Source organism: Ptiloglossa arizonensis, chromosome 8, assembly GCF_051014685.1.
Source record: "Ptiloglossa arizonensis isolate GNS036 chromosome 8, iyPtiAriz1_principal, whole genome shotgun sequence".
Classification (NCBI taxonomy): Eukaryota; Metazoa; Arthropoda; class Insecta; order Hymenoptera; family Colletidae; genus Ptiloglossa; species Ptiloglossa arizonensis.
The window spans coordinates 17,435,499-17,458,861 of record NC_135055.1 but is presented as its reverse complement, the minus strand read 5'-3'; the positions used below and the strand labels follow the sequence as shown (position 1 = coordinate 17,458,861).

The 23,363-nt window shown below is 42.1% G+C and overlaps 2 protein-coding genes across 5 annotated transcripts in view; both read left to right on the top strand.

The window, feature by feature from the left end:
- LOC143149884 (glutamate receptor ionotropic, kainate 2) overlaps nucleotides 1-23,363 on the top strand; it is a 247,214-nt gene that overhangs the window by 191,580 nt on the left and 32,271 nt on the right. For all 4 annotated transcript variants that reach the window (XM_076317675.1, XM_076317674.1, XM_076317673.1 and 1 more), the window contains exons 9-12: nucleotides 6,068-6,271; nucleotides 7,573-7,776; nucleotides 14,324-14,428; nucleotides 16,208-16,465. In XM_076317675.1, the coding sequence (XP_076173790.1) occupies nucleotides 6,068-6,271; nucleotides 7,573-7,776; nucleotides 14,324-14,428; nucleotides 16,208-16,465 (771 nt within the window). The remainder of the gene's footprint in view (nucleotides 1-6,067; nucleotides 6,272-7,572; nucleotides 7,777-14,323; nucleotides 14,429-16,207; nucleotides 16,466-23,363) is intronic.
- LOC143149886 (glutamate receptor ionotropic, kainate 4-like) lies at nucleotides 18,222-19,463 on the top strand. Its single transcript, XM_076317677.1, has one exon. The coding sequence runs from the start codon at nucleotides 19,033-19,035 to the stop codon at nucleotides 19,312-19,314; it is 282 nt and encodes a 93-aa protein (XP_076173792.1). The 5' UTR covers nucleotides 18,222-19,032; the 3' UTR covers nucleotides 19,315-19,463.

Below are 23,363 nucleotides of genomic sequence, written 5' to 3'. Positions count from 1 at the left end.
CGGCAAATGAACAGGAAATTTAGTACGCGGGCGCGCGGAAATAACTGCTGCCACGTGCAGAATAATCCGTGTATTTCCGTGGTGCTACGAGGGGCGCGGGTCGATTATTATGGCCGCTCGATAAATAACACGGCTAACGACACGGGATTATTCAATGACGAGAAGTCGCGACCGTGAATTAATCGCGTCAACACGGCGATCACGCTGGTAAATATTATTCTCTGTCGATTAAAAAGTGGAAGTCGAGCCGGGAAAGGGAACAAATTCCATTTTCCAACGGTCGATCGGAATTTAATTAAACTAGCCCTCCGCTGTTCTTAATAAACGTATTTCGTTCCCGAGAATTCTTCTTGCTTTTTACTCGCGAATGAAATTCAACTTGAATCCAGTCGAACGTTTCGACCGAAAGGTACTGCGAGAAGTTGGAAAGAATTCCTCCAAACGATAAGGCACATTTAAGGTTTTAATTTTCGTTAAAATTTATCATAACGACGAAAAGGTCTGTAGGAAATCTCGTGGACTGGACTTTCATTACGTATAGTTTCGTTGATCTCTCGTACAGTAGAAATTCCATTATATGAACACACGTTGTGTGAAAGTTATATTACGCGAATATTCTGCTTTATGAACTTTCTATTATGCGAATATTCGGTTTTATGAACTCCTATTATGCGAATATTCTGTTTTATGAACTCTCTATTATGGGTATATTCCGTTTTGAGAACGTTCTCACGCGAAGTGTTCACTTTAAGTAAAATATCGTCGAATCTTTTAGTATTGTATTATCTGAAAATTCCCCAATTAGTTTGCGTGACAGAGATTCTACTGTACTTACATTTTTAGCCAATATGTACTGTAAGCAACTGTAAAGAATGCATCTGCTTGTAAATAGTGTTTCCGCAATATTAATGCGATTGTTCGTTAGTTGGTGTAGGAAATACCGAGCAACATCGAAACGAAGGAAATTCCAAAAAATCGCCAAATATAAGTTCCCATTCGGTGCATCCTTTCCATATCTCCGGTGTACGTACGCGTCGCGAGAACTTATAAGGCGCTACTATGTCGGCTTCTTGTGAATTATTCTGGCGTCTATCCCATCTCTTGCGCGGCCATTATAAAGTTTCTCTTTTTCCGACGCTGGATGGAAAAGAAAATTGAACCCGAGCTTCGTGAAAAGTTTGCCCGCGTCGTTGGAATAATCGAAGACGCCCGGGGTCGCGGAGGGAGGGGTCACGGTTTTGTAAAAATTCCAGGGATTGAACATTTTCAATCGTCCAAGATTTCATGATAAATATTCAAACGTGATACTATAATTGTGCCTCTTTCACCGCGAGCTTTCGTAATCGTGCTTCAACCATGTAGAACGATTCGGTGGAATTCTACTTTTATTTAGTACATTATTTTTATTTAGTGTTCGACTAGTATTTAGTATTCTATTTTTATTTAGTATTCAACTAGTGTTTAATATTCTATTTTTATTTAGTATTCGACTAGTATTTAGGCTTCTATTTTTATTTAGTGTTCCACTAGTTTTTGGTGTTATATTTTTATTTAGTATTCAACTAGTATTTGGTGTTTTATTTTTATTTAGTATTCAACTAGTGTTTGGTGTTCTATTTCATTTAGTGTTCAACTAGTATTTAGTATTATCTTTTCATTTAGCATTCGATTAGTATTTAGTATTCTATTTTTATTTAGTATTCGACTAGTATTTAGTATTCTATTTTGGTTTAGTATTCAATTAGTATTTATTATTCCATTTTTATTTATTATCCAACATTGACCGTGCGGAACGATTCGGTGGAATTCCACTTGTATTTCTATTTAGTATTCAACATCGACCGTGTGGAACGTTTCGGTGCATTCCTACTTGCATTTCTATTTATCGTTCAGTTCCCGTTTAAAAAATAAATGAACGAGCCCGAAATAAATAAAATCCCGAACACGTTTTATAACCCGGGCATGAATTTCCGTGCGATGAACATAATCCGTGTCCGAAAACCTGAGCGAACGAATCTGGAGCGAAGCGTTTTCGCAAACAACAAGCCGCGGCGCGATTTCACGCGCGAACGCGCCGCGAAAAAACTATGAGTGTTTCGTTCCCGACGCGATACCCAGGGAACGGTGTCCCATGGGACGCGTGTTAGAATACCTCGAACCGGTGTCACACGCAAAGTAAGAGATAACAGAACGTAATCCATGCGGTTTGGGTTCCCTGTACGAATTGCACGCGCCGTTCACGCTCGATGGAAATTACCATCGCGCGAGAGGTCCTCGCCGGTTTCCTGTCGCGATTCAACGTTAACGGCAACTCGACACGAAGTTGAGAAACCTCGTTGCTTTTCTTAGCTCGTGGAACGCTGAACCAAGTAACGCGGAACCGCTCCGTGCCGCGGAGAAAATTAACACGTAGCGGAACCGCGGTTACGTCGGATACACGAATCGTGGATCTCTCGAGAATCGAGTCGGGAACTTTCTGTCAATTTGCACGCGCTAAACACCGACGATTACTGCAAACGATTTACAGAATGTAGACGGTTAATTAAATGCAAAGATACCCTTGAAAATTGTGTCGAGTAAGCTTACTACTAAAAGTATATTCGGTTTTAAAGACCAGAGATTATTATTATTATTTTCAGACTAGCGTTTTACAGTTTTAGACGTGGAAATATTAAGTTGATTGTTATTTAACTCAGAAATGGTTTTTCCTGGGTGTAGAAATTAGTAGATTAATCAGATGCAAAGGTATACTGTACTTGAAATTTTGTCGAATAATCTTCCTATTAAAGGAACGTTCTTTTTAAGGTATGATTGTTGTTATTTTTAGTCTTGTATTCGACAGTTTCAGACGTGGAAATATTACGTTTACGATAATTATGGCCACGACATGTGCGATGTCGTAATTAAAGGAAAACAAAGTGCGAAGTAGATTCAGCCGTACGCGGTCAGACAGTACCTAGTCAGCCACTGACTCGAGAACTATCAAATGATCCTCTTTTTCTGGAACGATTTGTCTCGCTTTCTCTCGAAACGAAGATCAATTCTAACTCGCGTTTACCTCTCGAGTTTATCAATTTCTAATCGCTCGAGATCATTGAAGAATTTAATTCTCAACATCGGAGATGCAATTCACGTAGGTACTACTTCCTCGTGAAATTTAAAATTATCACACCTACATGTATTTCGTATCCGCCTACGTACGAAAACAACGTAGCCCCCAAAAAAAGAACCAATATATAAAAGCAGTGTAGTAAAGGATGCGAAAACAAACGTCGCAGCAAAAAATATAAAAGTACCGGTACACGGCGGACAAAACGTAGAACGAAAGAACAAAACGTAGACACGGTGGACGTATTAAATTACTCGATCGCGTAAAGCCTCGGCCTCTCTTTTAAACCGATCGGAAGACACCAAAGAGGCAATGAACTTCGTTAACGACGAGCGTAACGAACGATAAGTGTCACTGCGGACTCCGTTGGAAAGCACTCGGTCAATACAATGCACCGTGACGTTGCACGATGAACACAAAGTGAACAGAATCCTTAAAAAGGTGTCCCCTTCCCTCCTTCCCTCCCGTATAAACGCGGGACGGAATTGAATCGGCGCGGCGTTGAAATCACATTCCGGGAGCGACGATTACTCGACTGCGTCGCTGGGCAAATACTCGCGCCATTCGTCTGTCGGCTCACTCGATCTTCCCTTGAGCAAACACGGGGATCGTGGACCATCCGGGGCCGCGATTCTCTGGAAAAGTTTACACGAGAAATATAAATTCGCGAGTTCCTCGCGTATACCCGTCCCGCTCCGTACACAATCGTTAGGCGCGGACAGCGGAACGGACACTCGCGGTGCACCAACCACGCTGGGTTACCGACCGTTTGTAAGTGGATTTATGTGGGTTACGTTGAGAACATAATTCACCGTGCCCGTACAGGCTCGTGTACACCGTATACGAAAGATGCAGCCGATACGCACTTCCCTCGTGTACCGGGTGCCGTGAGAGTGATACAGTTTCACCGTTTCACCCGTCTGCATCGTTGATTCGTAAGGATGGAAGCGGATCGGGGCAACGGGGTTATATAGAGCGTACCGTTTGCATCGAGTACTTTAAATATCCACCGTATATTTCGCCGGAGCGGGGACGTTTTTCAAACGGGACGTTTCTGCGAATAGAAGCGTTTTTGTTCGCGTGACGTACGTCGTCGCGCTATTCTTACACATTTATCGAGTTCTCCGAGTACGAATATCGGTTAACCGTTGTATTGTGCGAGAAATCGTTCAAGTGTCCTCTCGAAGTGGTTCGTGACCGAACGGTGAGATTCTATTGGATAAATGAGTAAAAGTGTTGGAAATTTTTAAAAAACAATTATGGAAAAAAATTTCCACCGTCTTTGTATCGATCTTTGCGCCCTCTACAACTTTCTCCCAAGAATTTTTTTCGTATCACCGCGCGTAACGGAGATATTCGTACCGAAACGGGTTTACCGCGAGTCTAGGCCCGATAAATTGGCCGCTCAAGGTCACCGCGTAGCTACCCCCTGTTACAACTTTCACCTCGTTCTCTCTCGTCTTCGAGACTTGTTTATCCACTTTGCAATGCACTAGATGCAAATTCGATACCTGATATGCCACCCTAAATGCAGCCCCGAAGCGTTTGCGGTAACGTCCAGCGGGAAACTAGCTCACGGAAGATTTTATACGCGCGCACGTTATCGGAACACGAACCCGGGAATACAGATCTACGGTTTACATCGTCGTTATCGTGAATACTCGCGGAATAAACGAGTCTGCCCGACGGGTACAACCACGGGCCACGCGAACTACGAATAATACGATGCAGGTTGCGCAACCGGTTCGTTTTCGATCGTCGTCGGTGCCATACTCGCCCGCGGAATGATTCGACGTATGTACGTGCGCACTGACACGACACACTCGCGCCCCGCGAATTTTCAACGCGTTTCGCGATGACGACTCCACCGCCTGCCAGGAAATGGCGGGTCCTCGACGCGCACCGTCGTTCTCGATCGACCGTCATTTTAAACACGCGAGCCCTCCTGCTTCCCGACACACCGGGAGCAACAAAACCCACGGAACAAATCGAACGATTTAATTTCCATTGTCTCCTGGTCGGTCCGCTCGCGCGATTTCGAAAACGGCTGCTCCCTCGAAACGGAACGGCTGAAATTGGGTTACAGCGTTGGCTGGACGGTGGCTGGAGTGGTGGTGGGGGGATGGGGGAGGGGGAGGGGGAAACGAGCTACGGTTGGCTCGATAAAAAAGTGGAAAATATAACGGGGCCAGAATTCGAGCAAGGGACGCGCACGGGTGGCCCGTTTCGTTGGTAGGAGAAACGTACCGTCTCGTAAATTACGTAGATTGTGAACCGCAGGTGCTAATTAATGTGAAAAATTTCCGCTGCCCGCGGACCACGATTGGTCACCCGCGAATTAATGAACAGGAAGGTAAGATATATCCGGGAGAGTTCGTTGAATCGTTTCGGGTGAATGTGGGTTTGCGAAACGAAGCGAGGACGAATGTGAAACGAGTATTGTGAAAAAACTCGTAGAGTGGAGTTGGCACTCTGCTGATCAACGTTTGCCTTTTCTTGTGACAATTATGAATGATTGAACAGAAAACGAGAAAAAGAGTGTCGTTGGTTCTTGTGTGTTCGAATCCAGGAAAAGAATTTAATTTAGTAGAGAAAAATAATACTTTTTAGTCGTTCACTACAAGTATCTAAATTAAAACTATTTCGTGGAAAATTGTATACCGATTTAAGCATCGATAATAAAACTTTATTTATTTTATAATGATACAAATTTTCCACGTGGATATTTGGTACGTATCTTGTACAGTTGTTAAGTTTATAAACAATAATATACGTTCCAAATACCCACGTGACGACACCAATTTCAGCATTAATAATAATAATAATAAAATCAGTCGTCATCGAAAGCAGCTGGTGAATCGAGAGCAGCTGGTGCCATCGAAAGTCTCTATCGATCTCAGAACAGGGAGAGAATCGGATCGACCTTGAATTTAGGGTTACGAACAATTCTGTTCGCAGGCAGGCTTACACGGACTAACCGGACATATCGAGTTCAACGAAGGGAAACGTAACAACTTCAAGCTGGACCTGCTCAAGCTGAAGAAAGAGGAGCTTGTGAAGGTCGGCGAGTGGAAACCCGGGACAGGGGTGAACGTGACCGACGTGGGTGCTTTTTACGAGACCACAGCGACCAATATCACCTTGGTCGTTATGACGATAGAGGTAATTATAATACCGAGGGGGAAACCGTGAGCCGAATTATTACGTTCGGAATAAATCTCCGCGGAGTCCGAGAGCGGTCGGGGGAATAATGGAGGAGGGTATCTCAAGTGCACGATAAATGTTTTCCCGGGGTTTGTTAAAGCACCGAGCACGTATAGAATTTTATCCGGTGAATTTGCGCTTTCGAGAGAAGCTTCTCCCTTTACACGACCGGCTAATGATTTAAGGTAAACGTCACGTTTATCGAAACGCGTCCCCATTGTCGACCGGTTCTAATCTGTCTAATCTAATCTTTCACGATTAGAATCGAAATGTTCGAACGTCGCGATTAGAAATTCTATCGAAGTGATCAATTTTGTTTGAAAAATATACATCGAGCTGAGAATATACAATAGAGACAGAAAGTACAATTGAAAATTGTACATCGTAGGAGATACAAATTTTCCTACAAATAGTTAAACAAGGCTTCGAAATTGACACGCAAAATCGAAGACTGATAATTGCAGTAATCTATATTTTATTCGATGTAACTTATATTCCGTGTCAAAAGGTTACTGTTTTTTAATTGTCGCGTTCTTGTAAGTGATAGGTTGTTCGCTAAGTGTTCTCGTTTTCTCCATTGTAAAAAGAATACTGTGACACTTCAACTTCGAACAAGTAAGTAAATAATACACGAACGAGTCGACGGATCTACGTGAAACTTTGCACATGTTCATCGAACAGTAGCACCATCTCCGGAGAAATCAAACGACGAATGTAAACAGCTCCGTTTCTTATCGAACGACGAAGCTTATCGAGCAACCTATTACAGCAACGGAGACATTCACCTTACCGCGGATTAAACTCTTCTGTTCGTTAACCTGTGGCCCTGTCTGCGCGAGTACTTGCCTCGTTGAGCACGTGCCCGGTTACAAAAGAACGGTTTCCTTCTAATCATCAATCGTCCGAAGCTTCCATTTAGCTTTCGATCACGGTTTTCCCGGTTCGCTTTAGAAGGGGAGAGAAACTAATTTCACTCGATTCCCTGTCAAAGGCGAACGTCAGCCAGATAAGGCTCCCTATTTTTCAAGATGAAAGGCATCTGGATGGAAAAGGGAGGAAATGTTAAAGTTCGAATCCATTGGGTAGTCATCGGTATCGGGGCGTCATCGATGACTGCTTATTGCTCGCTTTTTCGTATCATCTTTCCTTCTTTCCCGTCGAATTAGATTCATCCCTCTTCTGTTCCTCTTGTCCGCCACTCGTAGCGGCTCTCGCGTACGGATGATCCGTCAAAGGACGTCGTCTTGTATCATCCACAGGAGAAACCGTACGTGATGGTGAAGGAGGACAAGAACCTGACGGGGAACGCGAGGTACGAAGGGTTCTGCATCGATTTGCTCAAGTGGATCGCCGGCCAGGTGGGCTTCCAATACGCCATAAGGCTGGTTCCAGATCGCATGTACGGCGTTTACGATCCGGAGACCAAAGAGTGGAACGGCATCGTACGAGAACTCATGGAGAAGGTAAGAGCCTTCTTGGAATGGTAAGCACATTGAGATTTGTCACTTGGAAAGCTTCCATTGGTTGTTAGGATCGCGCGTACAGGCTGATGCAACGAGAAGTGATGCAATGTGTGAAAATTAGTCGAGAAGGAAAAATTTTCTCGTTCGAGGCTTCGTTTTTGAGAAAATTCATCGTGGAGTTTATAAAGTGTGATTTTACAGATATTTGTGATTTTACGGATAATAAATTCCAGAGGTTACTTAGATGTAAAAGTACGTGTAAAATTGAATCGAGAAAAGGGAATGAATTTTTTTCGTCCAGGATCGTATTTTCGAGTAAATTTACAGCAATGTTTACAATGTGTGATTTTACAGATTATTGTGGTTTTAAGGATAATAAATTCCAGAAGTTTCTTAGATGTAAAAGTACGTGTAAAATTGAATCGAGGAAAAAGAATTTAATTTTTTCAAAAACTAGTTCGGTGCAGTAATAGTGTCTGACTCGAACGATCACATTCTACTTAAGAGGACCGAGTAAACTGCATCAAAGTAAAGTGTTCTTTGGGAATTAATTCCGAGGAAATCGATGCAAGTTCAGACTTTTCCTTTTGCACGATATTTGTTTGGATCTTAAAGAGGGAGAAAAAATTTTTTTTGATACGTGTAAACGTGTTAAAAATAACGCTACACTTGCGTGATTACGAAGCTATTAAAGTAAAGTTTGAGAAATGTCTTTAACGAGTCAGTTCGAAATTATGGTTCAATGTAATTATATAAATGAAGAATATATATATATTTTCTTTTAACATTTTAACCAAACGTTAGTGACAATTCGTTTGTCTATTAAAAAATTCAAAGAAGTACATACAACTCAAAAATAACAAGACGGGTCTAATAAACATGGTTCGCCTGACCATTTCTTTTTTCCCGACATTTTTATTTTTTTATAATACCTCTGCCGTTGAATAAACTTGTCGACAAGGGTCCTTTACGTTCATTCTACTTCGTGTATAATTCATGCTATAACCTGAGGGCTTGCGCCACTTTGACGGGCTGAAAATAAAATACATTTAAGAAACTGTCTTTAGACTGAAAGATACAATTTCACAAAATGTTTACGCATTACCTGAAAGTGTACCCACTTAGTTACAAATCGACCAAAAGTTTATTCCCACGCTCCAATTTGTGAAAAAGTTACGACCAATCACCCGAAACGTCTCGAAATAAATCCATCATCCCCGAGTGGCTCCACGTGATTGACACTAACCGGCACTCCGATCGAAACAATTCGATAAAATTTAATAAATTTCTCGTTGAACGCGCGCACTCTTATATATTTTACAAATTTACGCAACCGTGTTCGAAAACAATTTTGAAAAAATCACCTCGAGCGACCCTCGAGGACAAATTACTTCGTCGTACTCGTCGATCCCTTTACTCCGTATCTTCGAATTCTGCGATAGAATCTTCCATCCACCTTGTGTATTCTTCCGTTATCAACACACCTGGCGCCTGTAGCCCGGAGTGCTGGACAAGTGATGAAATACAAGTAAGATAGAGGACCCACGATGGATCACCGATCGCAGGGAACGTCGTGTCTTGTACAGAGTGCGTTTGAATTACAAAGAGAGGGGCAAAAAATCGCGCGAGATTTTTTTCTTTTTGTCGCGAAAAAATAACGAAACAAGGAGTCGACGTCGAAGGGGAGGAGAACGGACAATTTTATATGCAAAACGGTCGCCCGACGTTGTCGCAATAAATCCATCTCGGGTAGAATTTCATTATGCGTACCTAGCTCCCCTCGAGGGTGAGTAGGATGGGGTGGAATGGGGGGTGAGCATCTAATTTTACGTTTTCTCACGGGTAACAACGTATCGGATATTCTGATTCATAGACCGTCACGCAGCTGTTGCCACGTGACATCTGAATTGTAAAAAGACGCGCGGTTATTAAATTGGGATCCCGACGCGGGAGATGCCACGGGACGACGTCACGCGACGCGACACGAAGCGACGCGACGCCCCCGCGTAATTTATGAACCTTCGACGAACGGAATATTAGCGTCGCGTGGTTAATAGTATTCATTTCCCTTCCATAAATTCGTATTATTTACACGAATATCGGTGCTCGTTCGCGATTCGCGATCCCAGCGGCGAGGTCTCCGGCCGATAATGGCCACCGGGTGTCAAGCACGGAAGCTACGAGCCAGATTTATGCTCGGTGCATTCATTTCCTGTCAATGCTTCGGAATTATTTGCGCAACTTCGTTCGATGCAGAGGTTCAGTGAGAAACTTTTTTCCCAAATTGAAGAAACTCGGCAGAAATGCACCGATACCAATTACGAGCCACGGTCTTTTGGTCACTTTGTTCTTTTTTTTTACAAATACGTCGACCTTGCTATGCAATTTTTAGAAAATTGTACCGACGGTTTCTTTAACACTGCAGAGAGTATAACAGAGACTACGTTTCTTCTATTCTACAATACAATTTATATGCAAACGTGTAAATATCTTTGTGTGTAGCTTCAGGTTTCGTTAATGTTCTCAGCAACCTCTCAGTACTGTTTTTGCACGATGATATTAACAATTTCTTCAACACGATAAATTCTGGGTTCTTTAATGATACGATTTACAAAGAAACCTAATTTCTTCGAATGTCACTTCCCTTTTCATTGATGCTCTCGACCTCGTGGCTGCAATCGTTGCAGAGTATCAGCGATTCTCCTGGTGCAAGAAATGGTGCAACGCCATGTTTTTCACACTGGACGATACAATTTACGAACAAATCGTCGCGTTATCGACAGACCTCCCAATTAACCCCAACATCGAATCTCGTTATGCAGAATCCAGGACAATAATACTTTAAGAAGCTTAAATTTCATCCATCCATTCAAGTATGATATTATCAAAATCGTTCGAATATATTTGCACAATAATTGTTTCACCTCGGATTTTTCTAATATATTTCGTTCAATCGGAAGCTATCACGGTAGATCCTCTTCCTGATAAAAAGATCAATATTTCTCGCGAAAAAAAGCTTAATATTTTCTCTTTCTACGCGTGACGAGCCAATTCTCCGCGCTGATTCCCCGTCTATCGATTAACTTCGATATTGCGGCGAAATAAGCCGGGGTTTTCTCGTCGCTGTAGATAACGTTAGATATTACCTAGCGTCGAAGGAAATTCGTTGGAGTTGGGTGGATTTTCATTAAAATATTCCACAGTTTTCGTAGGTAAACTCCGAAGGAAAGTAAATGTTACCTTCTCGTCACAGACGGAGTAATTCTTCGTTTGCGGTGGCTTTCCACGTGGAAGTGCTACCGCATTCGTAACGAGACACGAGGGATGGGAGGGGGGAGGTAACACGCGCACATAAAATTTATCCACGAGAAAACCTGTCGGACACGTTTGCTAATAGTCCATGTTAACCGGAGGTAGCCAGGGGGAATGGAGGAAAACATCTAGACGAGTCGATTTTCGTTGTCTTTCACCGTGCTACTTATGGAAAAAATGTAACGGGTGTACCTATTATATTGTACTTCTTAGTTACAATAAGCACGCGAAAAGTTGATCGGTGACGTGAAAGATAAAAAGTTACGAAAAAGAGGAGAATCTTCCACTCGTGTTAGTCGTAAACGAGACTGTTGTCGCGTTTTCAATTTAGTTGATAGTAACAGTGTATTGTGTCTAGTGTAACCAGAAATATAAATTTGATTTCAAACCGAAAAAGTGGTGATAGGAGTTCTTGTTGCCTTATTGGGAGGGAAATGGCACAGATGTGAACATTATACAGATATCTGATCACGTTCGTAGTTCAAACGGCGATAAGTACACCCGTTACTTCTTCCACCCGGCCGCAGTGAAGGTCGACACGCCCATCTGTTTTCTCCCACTCCGTCGCAGTGAAGGTCGACACGCCTAGCTGTCTTCCCCCACTCCGGGCCGCAGCGCGGGAAAGTGAAAGTCGACCCGCCCAGCTGTCTTCCCCCACTCCGCCTTAGCGAAGGTCGACCCGCCCAGCTGTCTTCCCCCACTCCGCTGCACGGGGAGCGAAGGTCGACCGCCTAGCCGCTTTCCCCCACTCCTTCGGCTCGGTATATAGCTTATCCGGCTGGCTAGAGGGAAGGAATAATTAAAACGAACCGGGTGAAATGGTGATGCACGAGGACACAACGATGTCGGAGTGTGAAAAATAAAAGTAGGAGGGTAGTTCGAGATGCAACGAGAGAAGGGAAGCTGATAAACAAAATTGACGAAAGTAGTATCGTTCCACGGTCCGGTGTGGAAAATTCAAGGGAAATGGTGTGTTGCCCGCGGTAGGAAAATTATGAAGCCGGAAATAAATCAACGGCGCGTTGGTATCCGCTCGACGAGTTTTTGCCTTCTCGTTAAATACCTTCATCTACTACGTCCTCGTTCGGTTTATCTCGTTCCGCCACACAGAACACGCCTGTATCGAAGCTTTGCAAACAGGAAACGCGAGTATCGGTCTCCGTTATGAGGCCAATCGCATCCGCTTGCCTTTGTTTTCAGTGAGTCGCGTTTAAGTGGAATGAGCACGGTACGCAGTCAGACGTTACGCGATCTACGGAGAATGTACGTACGCTGTTGGTTGAAAGTTTAGATTCACCGTAGTAGAAGAACGTTAAGTAAGATTATAAGACGGAAAATTGTTTTTTTATTGTTTAGAATATGTGATTTTATTTTAGCAAGAATGTATACAGTTCACGCAGAGAGTCAACGCTGTAAAATAATGTTGTAACTAATAACTTTGTTGAAGAAATATATAAACGTACTATTTCATTGGTTAAACTATTGTAGGTATCAAATATAAAATAACAAAACCGTTAGAGTTACCTTCCAAGCTACAAAATATATTAAAGAGTACGGTCCAAAACTTTTGGTCGACAGTGTATCTAGGTAGAATTCGTAGGAAATATTTACACGTCAGAACGATACATGCCGAATGGATATTTCAAAAATATTTACACATTGTAAATATTTACGATTACATATCGTGGCAGCAATTTTTTTACACTCGAGCATCCGAGGCAATCTTCAAAAGGAACGAGTTGCGAAAATATCTAAAACTGTAGGAGTATGTTAAATGAAGTACCATACATCTTAAAATACCCGAGCATACAAAAATTATAAAGAAAGCAATTTTACCCCAGAAAAATCAATCGGTGTGATAAAAGAGAAATGTATGAAATTGATCACACTTCCAAAACAAAAAATAAGTCATCTTCAGAAAATATGCTATGAAATTTAAATTTTGATAGATTGATGATATACACTTTCAGGTAATACGTAAACATTTTAAGAAATTGTATCTCCATCACTAAAAGCAGTTTCTTAAAACAACTTTACCCTCACAGTTAATTCCCATAGTAAATTTCTTTCTCGAAGCAGTTGGAACCAGTTATTTTAACTTGGTAAAACCAGTGTTAACAACAGTTTCCTTGTTTTTCTCTTAATTCGTAACGTTAGACATCCTGACCAACTTTTCCCTACCACGTTATTAAGTGCATCCTGTAACAGAACATCTTTCAAAGTAGTATGAACACATCGAGCACGGCCCATTAGCCGGACAAAGTAGCACGAGTCAGTGTACGGTCGGACCTGGTTCGTTCTGCGGAAACGCGCGTATTATTTACTTTAAAACGTCGGCAAGGGGAACGCGTGGGCATCGAGGTCGCGAAAAGTGAAAATCCACGACGAGAGTTGAAGAGAAAGGAAGAGAATTTCCCCGGTGAAAATGATACATCGAGAATGCCCTCGGGGCGGCGAAGGATGTCCCACGGGCGAGTTCGCGTCTCGCGCGAGCTAACCGCAGCCCCGGCACGGATAGCTCCTGAATTTCGAAGATCAGCGGTTTATAAAAGATGCAAAGCAATCTGTCCCCTGTGAAAGGGTGTTCCGCCTTAACCTAGAAACCGAGGGAACTGTAAGCGGATCGTCCCGATGGAAAGACGTCATCGCGCGGTGACCCAACGATGCGACGGGTAGGTCCGCTGATAAAAAATGCATTCGCTATTTTGCAAGGCAAACATCCACACGGTGGTGTCTGGAACACTTGGAGGAAGGACGGCCGCGTCTTTGACGGTGATTTTCACGAGGCGAGCTAACACCGTTCCCCCATCGGCCCGCTCTTTTATGCCATTTTCCTGCGCCGAAACGAGCGAGCGTATCTCCTCGCGCCGAAATAAATCTTTTGTCCCACGATCTCGCGTTAGAACGGCGATACGATCTTCGAGCTCGAAGACTCGAAGCGTGTAAATAGTCGGAGCTACCCCCGGAGAATTGCTTTTTATACAGTGGTACAATAAATTGTTTATACAAGAGTACACGGTCAAAAGTGTGCGAAGAGTTGTACAGTGAGAGAACTAAACTTGGGAAAATAACCGAAGGAATCTTTGATCGTGCGACAGACGTCCTTTCGGTATCGATAAAACGACAATTGTCAAAAGTAACGTGATCGGCGTACGACAAGCTTCGTATAATCTTTCCATTCGTTTCGATAGTTTTTAACCAAAATTTTCCTGTTTCTTTTTTCTATTCTTCACAGAGAGCTGACCTGGCCGTCGCGTCCATGACGATCAATTACGCTCGGGAGAGCGTGATAGACTTCACCAAACCGTTCATGAACCTCGGTATTGGGATTCTGTTTAAGGTGAGTCGTTGGCGTCTTTCGAACGATTTCTTTCGTCATCGATTCGTTTAGGTTGGTTTTGTTTTTTTTATTTTTTTTTTTTTTGTAGTATTTTCCCGCGACTCGATTCGTTGCCGGACGAAATCGAACGATTTCGCGGCGCGGTAACACGGCCCAACACGGGGCGCAATAATTTTCATCCAACGTCGAGAATCTCGTTTTTCGTGGTGTGCACGTTTACGAAACAATACAAACAAAACGGGGATAAATTGCACGCCGCTCAGATCGAAATCGTTTGGCTAGGAAAAAATAGAAGGTACTTTCCACGTAATGTTTCTCCAGTATCTCTTTAGACTATAAATCGCTTTACACGGGGCGCGATAATATACAGGGGCGACCGTTGGACAGTGACTAATGGCGTTGTCTGCAAAGTTTGAGGATAGCTGGACTCGCGCGATAGCGTCCGGAATTTTTCGGTTCGAACGGAAGACAGGGGAACACCGAGCTAGATGTACGATTGTTTCGTGTTTCGCGATCTCCCGTGATTTCGAATGTACTCGAATGGTTTCCAGTTACGTTAAACGGAGTTCAGTGACTTTGAATTATTTCGAACGATGATATTGAATCACTTTGAACGATTTTGAATATCTTTGAATTACTTTAAATGATTTTGGATGTCTTTGAATTACTTCGAACGATTTTGAATGTCTTTGAATCACTTTGAACGATTTTGAATGTTTTTGAATCACTTTGAACGATTTTGAATATCTTTGAATCATTTTGAACGATTTTGAGTGTCTTTGAATCACTTTGAACAATTTCGAATGACTTTGAATGGTTGTGAACGATTTCGAATGATTTTCAATAACTTTGAATACTTTTGAACGATTTTCAATGACACAGAATTATTTTGAAAACTTTTGAACCTCTGTGACAGTATTTCCCTGACTTTGAACAATTTTGAATGTCTTCAAATAATTTTGAATTATGTTTCTCGAGTCACAATTCTTTCGAGTGACTCTAAATGAAATCGAATGACTGTCTCTGTACAATGTGCAATGATTTTGAACGATTTTATATCTTTTCGAACGACTTTCAATCATTTTTAATTTCCCTCACTTGTCTCCCATGGACTTTGAAAAACTTTTACTAACTTTCAACGATTCGAAATGACATTGAACGTCCTCTGAATGACTTTGATCGACTTCCAATGATTTTGACCCCTCTTTGAACGACATTGAGTAACTTTCCACTCATTCGAATTCTTTCAACTCTTCTTTCATAAACCTTGAACGACTTCCAATAACTTTGAACGACTCTCAGTGACCTTGACCAATTTCTTTCAATGACCTCGAACATCTTCGAACAAATATTACTGACTTTCGCTAACTCTAAATTCCTCCAAAAGACTGAACTCCTCTAACCCGCTTTTCTCGACTCGAAACGTCTCCGAATAACCTCGACCATCCTACAACCCCTAAACATCCTCCAAGAACCTCGAACCATAGATAATCGTCCCGCAAAGTAACCTCTTAAATTTCCAAAAATTTCTACTCGAGTACACTCGTTTTTTCTCAAAATGATTCACCGATATCGTTCGCTGTACAATGGTTCGCCCCGTGTGCAACGTGGAATATCGCCGCAATCTACCCTAAGAAAGGATGTACAAAGGTTATAACGGGACGAGATTCTCGATGAGAGTGATCTAGCAGCGTAGAACGTTCCGCGGAGGTCCCGTCGCACGGCGGGGGAGCGGCACGGGATCCGTTTTAATTAAAATCGTAGCGTAACGTAATTTAGGTGCCATCCAGCCAGCCAACGCGGTTGTTCTCCTTCATGAACCCGCTGGCCGTCGAGATCTGGCTGTACGTGCTGGCCGCGTACATGCTCGTAAGCTTCACCCTGTTCGTTATGGCCCGATTCAGCCCGTACGAGTGGAACAATCCTCATCCGTGTCTGGCGGAGAGCGACGTCGTCGAGAACCAGTTTAGCGTCAGCAACAGTTTCTGGTTTATCACTGGCACGTTCCTCAGGCAGGGCAGCGGGCTCAACCCCAAGGTACACTCAACGAGGTGTTCGCTCTCGTTGGACGAAACTCCCCTGTCGTTCGGTTGTTCGTTCCGAAGTTTGTTAATTCTGTATCGGTGGGGTTGTGTTCGTTCGGTGGACACCCAGCTGCTCGACGATCGACAGAATCGTATCTCGTTGGATGAAGCGTACGATTGTGGGGCAAGTGACCCGATTCGGGCGGTCAGGTAACTCTGACGACAGCAGCTGAGCTTCCACGTGTCGTATCGCGCGAAATAAATCTCGAGAACGCACTCGGCGAAATTTCGAAAATACGTTTCGCGAAATTTGGTAAACGTACGCTTTGGAAAATTTTGAAAATACATCTTACCAGATTTTCGAAACACACTTTACAGAACTTTGCAAATACACTTTACAGAATTTTTAAAACACTTTGTGGGAAATTTTGCGAATATATTATACTTTACAGAATTTTGGAAACACTTTGTGGGAAATTTTGCAAATATACTTTACAGAATTTTGAAAACACGTTGTGGAAAATTTTGCAAATATACTTTACAGAATTTTGGAAACACTTTGTGGGAAATTTTGCAAATATACTTTACAGAATTTTGAAAGTACGTTGTGGAAAATTTTGCAAATATATTTTACAGAATTTTGAACATACACTTTCCAAAATTTTTCAATTGTACATTACAGAATTTTCAAAACACTTTGTGGGAAATTTTGCGAATATACTTTACAGAATTTTGGAAACACTTTGTGGGAAATTTTGCAAATATACTTTACAGAATTTTGAAAACACTTTGTGGGAAATTTTGCAAATATACTTTACAGAATTTTGAAAACACGTTGTGGAAAATTTTGCAAATATACCTTACAGAATTTTGAAAGTACGTTGTGGAAAATTTTGCAAATATACTTTACAGAATTTTGAACATACACTTTCCAAAATTTTTCAAATGTACATTACAGAATTTTGAAAACACATTGTGGGAAATTTTGCAAATATATTTTACAGAATTTTGAACATACACTTTCCAAAATTTTTCAAATGTACATTACAGAATTTGGAAAACACATTGTAGAAAATTTTGAAAGTACACTTTCCAAAATTTTGAAAATATACTTTACAAAATCTTGAGGATACATTTCACAAGATTTTGAAACTACACTTCGTGTAATTGCAGAATCGTCTATTTTTTAAGGAAAGATTGTCGATACTTTGAACTGCTGTAACTTTGTGAAAAAATATCGTACAGCTACGTACCTACGCTCATTTCAAAGAGAAAAGTCTCAACTTTTTCACTCTTGGGTTAAATTTTCTCGAGTATGGTTTTCTAGTCGGACAGGGAACGGGAAAGTGTAGACCATTTTCCTGAAAATTGTTCACATTCAAACCGCTTTACGAAAGTAGAAGCTTCTTCCCTTAAACCGGGTCTAAGTACACCGGTGTACGATCTTTATCCACAAAGCTACAGCATTTTTCCTTTCAAAATTGACGATCCTTCAACCTTGCTACAAAGCGTACTCGTTCCGATTATCAACGAAGTATACCTCCTAATTAACATTCTCGCGGAAAAATTTCAAAAACACTGATCACACCGTCAAATTCCATTCCCTAATTGAAAGTATAACAATCACATTCCGCGCGAGGACGTTCCAATTACCAAGAAATTTCCCACAATTGACCCTCTCGACCAAAAACAACCACGATCCCCAATCTTGACCGTATTCTATATACTTCTCGTCGAATCTCCACGAAGAACAATCCCCACAGTTCGCGCGAACTCGAGCGAGAAGTCTCGGTTCCCAATTTTCGTTTTCTATAGATAACCCGGTTCCTCTCTTCGTCCTTTATTTATTCCTCCGTGAACCGTTCGACCAGCGACGCAACCGGCAGCGAATGGTACAGGGAACCGCGAACAGGAAAATCAGAAGCTGTCACTTTTCCGAAGCACCCGATTGTCGTCGCCGTCCCGAACCCTGGAACGAACCATTCGAAACTGTCCACGCGAGTCCGCAACGAGTTTTGGCCCAGATTCCACGAGCCCGCTCGCTAACCTAAAATCGCAGTGGGCGAGTCGCGCTCCACTTTCGGGGCGGAACCTCGGAACAAGGGTGAAGAAAAATAGGGGGAAAAAAAAAGAAGAAGAAGAAGAAAAAAAACAGAAAAAAAAAACATTGAAACGGGAAGGATAAAGGAACTCGTATAACGGTTGAACTCGCGGCGTGTTCCAGCTGCCTATTGTGCCGTATCTGACGGCCCGAAGAATGGCGCGGAGCCGTGATTTCAGCGGAGATAAAGGATCCGTCTTGCGCGGCATCCAGAGGGGCGGGAGAGTGGTTGCCAGAGGAGCGAAAACTGCTCCCTGGATTATTTCGCGCGTGAAAATACTGAATAAACGATACAAAGAAACGTCGGATCGCTTAACGAGCCGAGAATCGGTCCTGGCCTCCCCCTAGCCCCCATTCGCGACGGTAGGGGCTGAGAAACGAAATTGTGTCTCGTGGTGGATATCGGTACGATGACGGAACAGGGATTACGGGGTCAGTAATACGGAAATACGATGTAACTGCTTCAGGTTTCCGGGCGAATGCCATCGAGGCTGTTCTCGTTCATGAATCCGCTCGCGGTGGAGATCTGGCTATCCATGCTGGGCGCTTACGTGATGGTGTCCTTGGCCATTTGGATAGTGGCAAGATTCTCACCTTACGAGTGGGTGGAACCTAGAGCATGCCCGAGCTGTAAATGCCCTCTGCAGGTAGGCTCCCGTCGAGTGGTGCACGTCGACCGTGTAATTGGATCTACGGGCTGTTGGGAAAACTTGGAGAGAATTTTCGGTGCTGGTCTTCCAAATGGGAAGAAGAACCTCTAAAGATACTTACCTGATATCCATTCTTGAATTTATGAAACATTTTCGTTATTGGTAAATATCTTCTGCTTGAATTTCGTATTAAGGAGATAGAACGTGGATCTTTGGGTTTGGTGCAACGAGAGTCTAGAAATAGAGATACGAAGGGGAGTTTGAGGTTAAGTTCAGAATGAAGGAATATAGTGGTAATATGAAACATTTTCGTTATTGGTAAATATGTTCAGCTTGAATTTTGTATTAAGGAGATAGAACGTGGATCTTTAGGTTTGGTGCAACGAGAGTCTAGAAATAGAGATACGAAGGGAAATTTGAGGTTAAGTTCAGAGTGGAGGAATATAGTGGTAATATGAAACATTTTCGTTATTGGTAAATATTTATCTTCTGCTCGAATTTCATATTAAGGAGATAAAACGTGGATCTTTGGGTTTGGTGCAACAAGAGTGTCTAGAAATAGAGACACGAAGGGAAATTTGAGGTTAAGTTCAGAGTAGAGGAATATAGTGGTATAGTAAAGTAATTCAGGTGTTCGATATTTATTTGAAATCCATTCTTGAATTTATGAAACATTTTTATTAAGGAGGTATAAGGTGGATTTTTGGGTTTGGTGTAACAAGAGTGTCTAGAAATAGAGATACGAAGGGAAGTTTGAGGTTAAGTTCAGAGTGGAGGAATATAGCGGTATAGTAAAGTAGTGTAGGTGTAAATTAGGGAGAAAAAGTATTGTTACATTACGAATTACTAAATATAGATTCTTGTGTTTGATAACCAAAGTGTCGAGCAACACAGATATCGAGAAGGGATTTTATGCGAAGTCCAGAATGGAGGAACGTAATATCATAGTAAAGCAGAACAGATGTAAATCAGGGGAGAAACAAATATTACGTTATCGAAGACGAAATATGGATTTTTGTGTTTGATAACCAGAGTGTCGAATAACACGGATATTAAAGAGAGATTTTACGCGAGGTTCAGAACGGAGGGACGTGATATTATGGTAAAGTAGAACAGATGTAAATCAGGGGAAAAGTTGGATTTTTATGTTCGATAATGAGAGTGTCTACCGACACAGATATCAAGGGAAATTTTATACGAATTTCAGAACAGAGAAACACAGTACTCTGTTAAACTAATGCAAACGTAAACGATGGGAGAAAGAACAATACTAATGTGTGACTCCAAATATTTGCAATGTACAATAATTAAATATCTTTATCCTGTTACGTGGAGCATAATTGCGTTACGGGATGATGTAAACATTTGAAACTAGAAATTAGTAACACAATAACGTCCTGCATCGAGTATCCATCAAAGACCTAACGAGCAATGATTTATCAATTATTGGATCGTAAACATAATAATATTGTCCCCGTTCGTCCACTCTATTGTGTTTGTTGTGAGCACACAATACGCAACATTGGTCAATATCGCGTAATACGTAACAGGATCTCTCTAAGCTCACCAGGAACTCTCTGTGCGTATCGGTCGGTGATGATAAATGATCGTAGGTGAAGTCTTTCAATAGCAGCGAGAGAAATTCGAATGTACGATGAGCACAGTGTATACAGGTTACTTTGCACGAGCAAAGTGGAGGGCTGCTGTTGAGAATGGATCTTTTTAACCTGTACGGAATTCTCTGGAAAAACGTGCCCGGTTGTGTGTAGAAATGAATGGAGGACATTTTAAAACATAAACGAAAGTAACATTTCACCGTAGAATATGTTTCATAAATCCGAGTAAAACTATTTTCGACCCTGTGTTTATTAACTGGTTTCTTCTTCTCTTCTGTTCGACCTTGAAAATTGGCCACAAGTTTTCTCGACACCCTGTACATGGAAATTGAGTCTCCGAAGAGCTGCGAGGAAACGGAGGAATTTTTAACAAATTACCATATTTCCAAATATTTCATTCCAATACTTTCTTACAAAGAAAAATTCTTTCGACAGTTTCCTACAATTTCGTTTCGTACGAAAAATGAAAATGATTTTCTTCCTTTCAAAAACGAGGTCCGATACGTTCCAAATTTCTCTACAACATTACCCAACGTGCAAACAATCTCGCGCGATTCCCTTCAGAGAATAAAACTTACTTTCTCTGTATTGAAATACCGAGACTGGAATTTTCAAAAGTTCTCTAAAACGTCGAAACAATGTGCAAACATGGTTACGCGTTGTACCAAAAAATAAAATTACATTCTTCGTATTAAAAACGCTGAGATTGGATCTTTCAAAAGTTCTCTACAATATTACCTAATGTTCAAACCCAGTTAGGCGTTATTCCATCCAAAGAATAAAAATCCCTTTCTTTGCATCGAAACCAGCGAGATTGGAACTTTCAAAAATTGTCTACAGTATTAAAACAACGTGCAAACACGGTCACGCTTCATTTAACAATAAAACTGACTTTCGTATCGTTACAAAACACCCCGAGGAACTTCACTCGCGGCTCTTTCACAGCCACAGAGAATCAGTTTGAGAAAATAGCCCGTGTAATTATCCTTGATATTTCGCACCACTTGGCGGGGGTCACGTTGTCATCAGGGTGGTCACGTGAGCGCCTTGGACCCCGACAGCGACGACATTCCCCTGCTGAGAACCGTCAACGAGTTCACCCTGGCCAACAGCTTCTGGTTTATGGTCGGCACTCTTATGCAACAGGGCAGCGACCTCAACCCCAAGGTAAACGTGTCACCACAGAGTCGGCGTACAGGAATCGTCGAATCTTCGTACGCGGAGAGGCTTGTTGGAATTTCATTTCATTTTGAAAAAAAAAAACAAAAAAAAGTCGAATGGAAGACTCGCGCTCTCATTTATTAGAATCTTCGTCGTCGTCGCGAAACAAGATCGTTTCGAACGGAGGAAAGAAAAAATTCTGAAAAATTCACGTTCAATAAATAAATCAGTTTCACCGTGAAACGAGTGCAGGTTGATCGATATAATTCTCGAGTGACGAAACGAGCTTTGCGTTTCGTTGGGGAACAACGGAACGAGAGTTTTTTTTTTTCGAGGGGGAAAAAAAAAAGAAAGAGACAACCGACGATATCACCCGGTTGTAAAGTAACTTGTACCTCGTAACGATATTATCCGCGACGTAGGTGGATGGCCGTTTAAAACGCGCTTGCGGAATATCGTTGGCGTCGTAACCCGCGTACATGTGCACACGTGCGCACCACCCGGTTAACTGGATGCTCGGAACGAGGCACGGACGAGCTACGAAAAACCTGCTTCGTTTTATTCACCGAACAATTACGGGGACAACAGTCTCTCCCTCTGGTTGCACATTTTGCCTCTACGACCGCGTTTTTCTCCCCCCTCCAACCTTTACCTCCTTCCTTTCTATCTTTCGGCTGTTTCCTTCCACGTTACCATAGGAACCCCTTTTTTCTCCAGCTTTCAATCACCGTAAACTAGGATGGTCACCCACCGTTTCGTCTCTACCGCTCGGTGGGTTTTTATTTTTTATTTTGTTACTTTCTTTTTTTATTCATTTAATGGAACGATGTCCAGCGGAAGGGAACAGTGGCGGTGTATTTAAAAAGGATAGAAAACGTTAAGGGTTGCGCGTAATTAACGAAACTTGTTTAATTTTAGTGGATTTTGGTCGCTGACTACTTTCGAAATGTAAATTTTTCATTCCTGCGAAACGGTGGTGTTTAAGGGTTTGAATTAAAGCTTTATCGCGGAAGGAGTTTGTTATTTATGAATGTTAATACTTGAGAAGTAGATATAACAATATTGTAGAGATGATCTTTTAGGAAGAATTTGTATTAAAATCGTGTTCTTTCGGGACTGTAATTTCCTGTGGTTTTTATTTCGAGAAGGGAGTGATTCTTTGTGGGAAAACGAATCGAAAATCTTGGTAGAGATGTTCGGATACGAGGTTTACTTTTCGAGATAATCGATGTTGAATATTACTGGGACAAGCGTGTGATTGACTTGGCTGATGTGTCTGACCACTGCTCGCTGGTTCTACTCGCGTTAGCGCCCGTACGGTAATGCCTGTTCTAACTGGATCTGACTAATTAGAAGATTACAGCGCAAGGAGAGGCGGCGAGT

Coding starts and splice junctions, on each gene's coding strand:
- LOC143149886 (XM_076317677.1), top strand. CDS start 19,033: ATGCCATCGAGGCTGTTCTCGTTCATGAATCCGCTCGCGGTGGAGATC.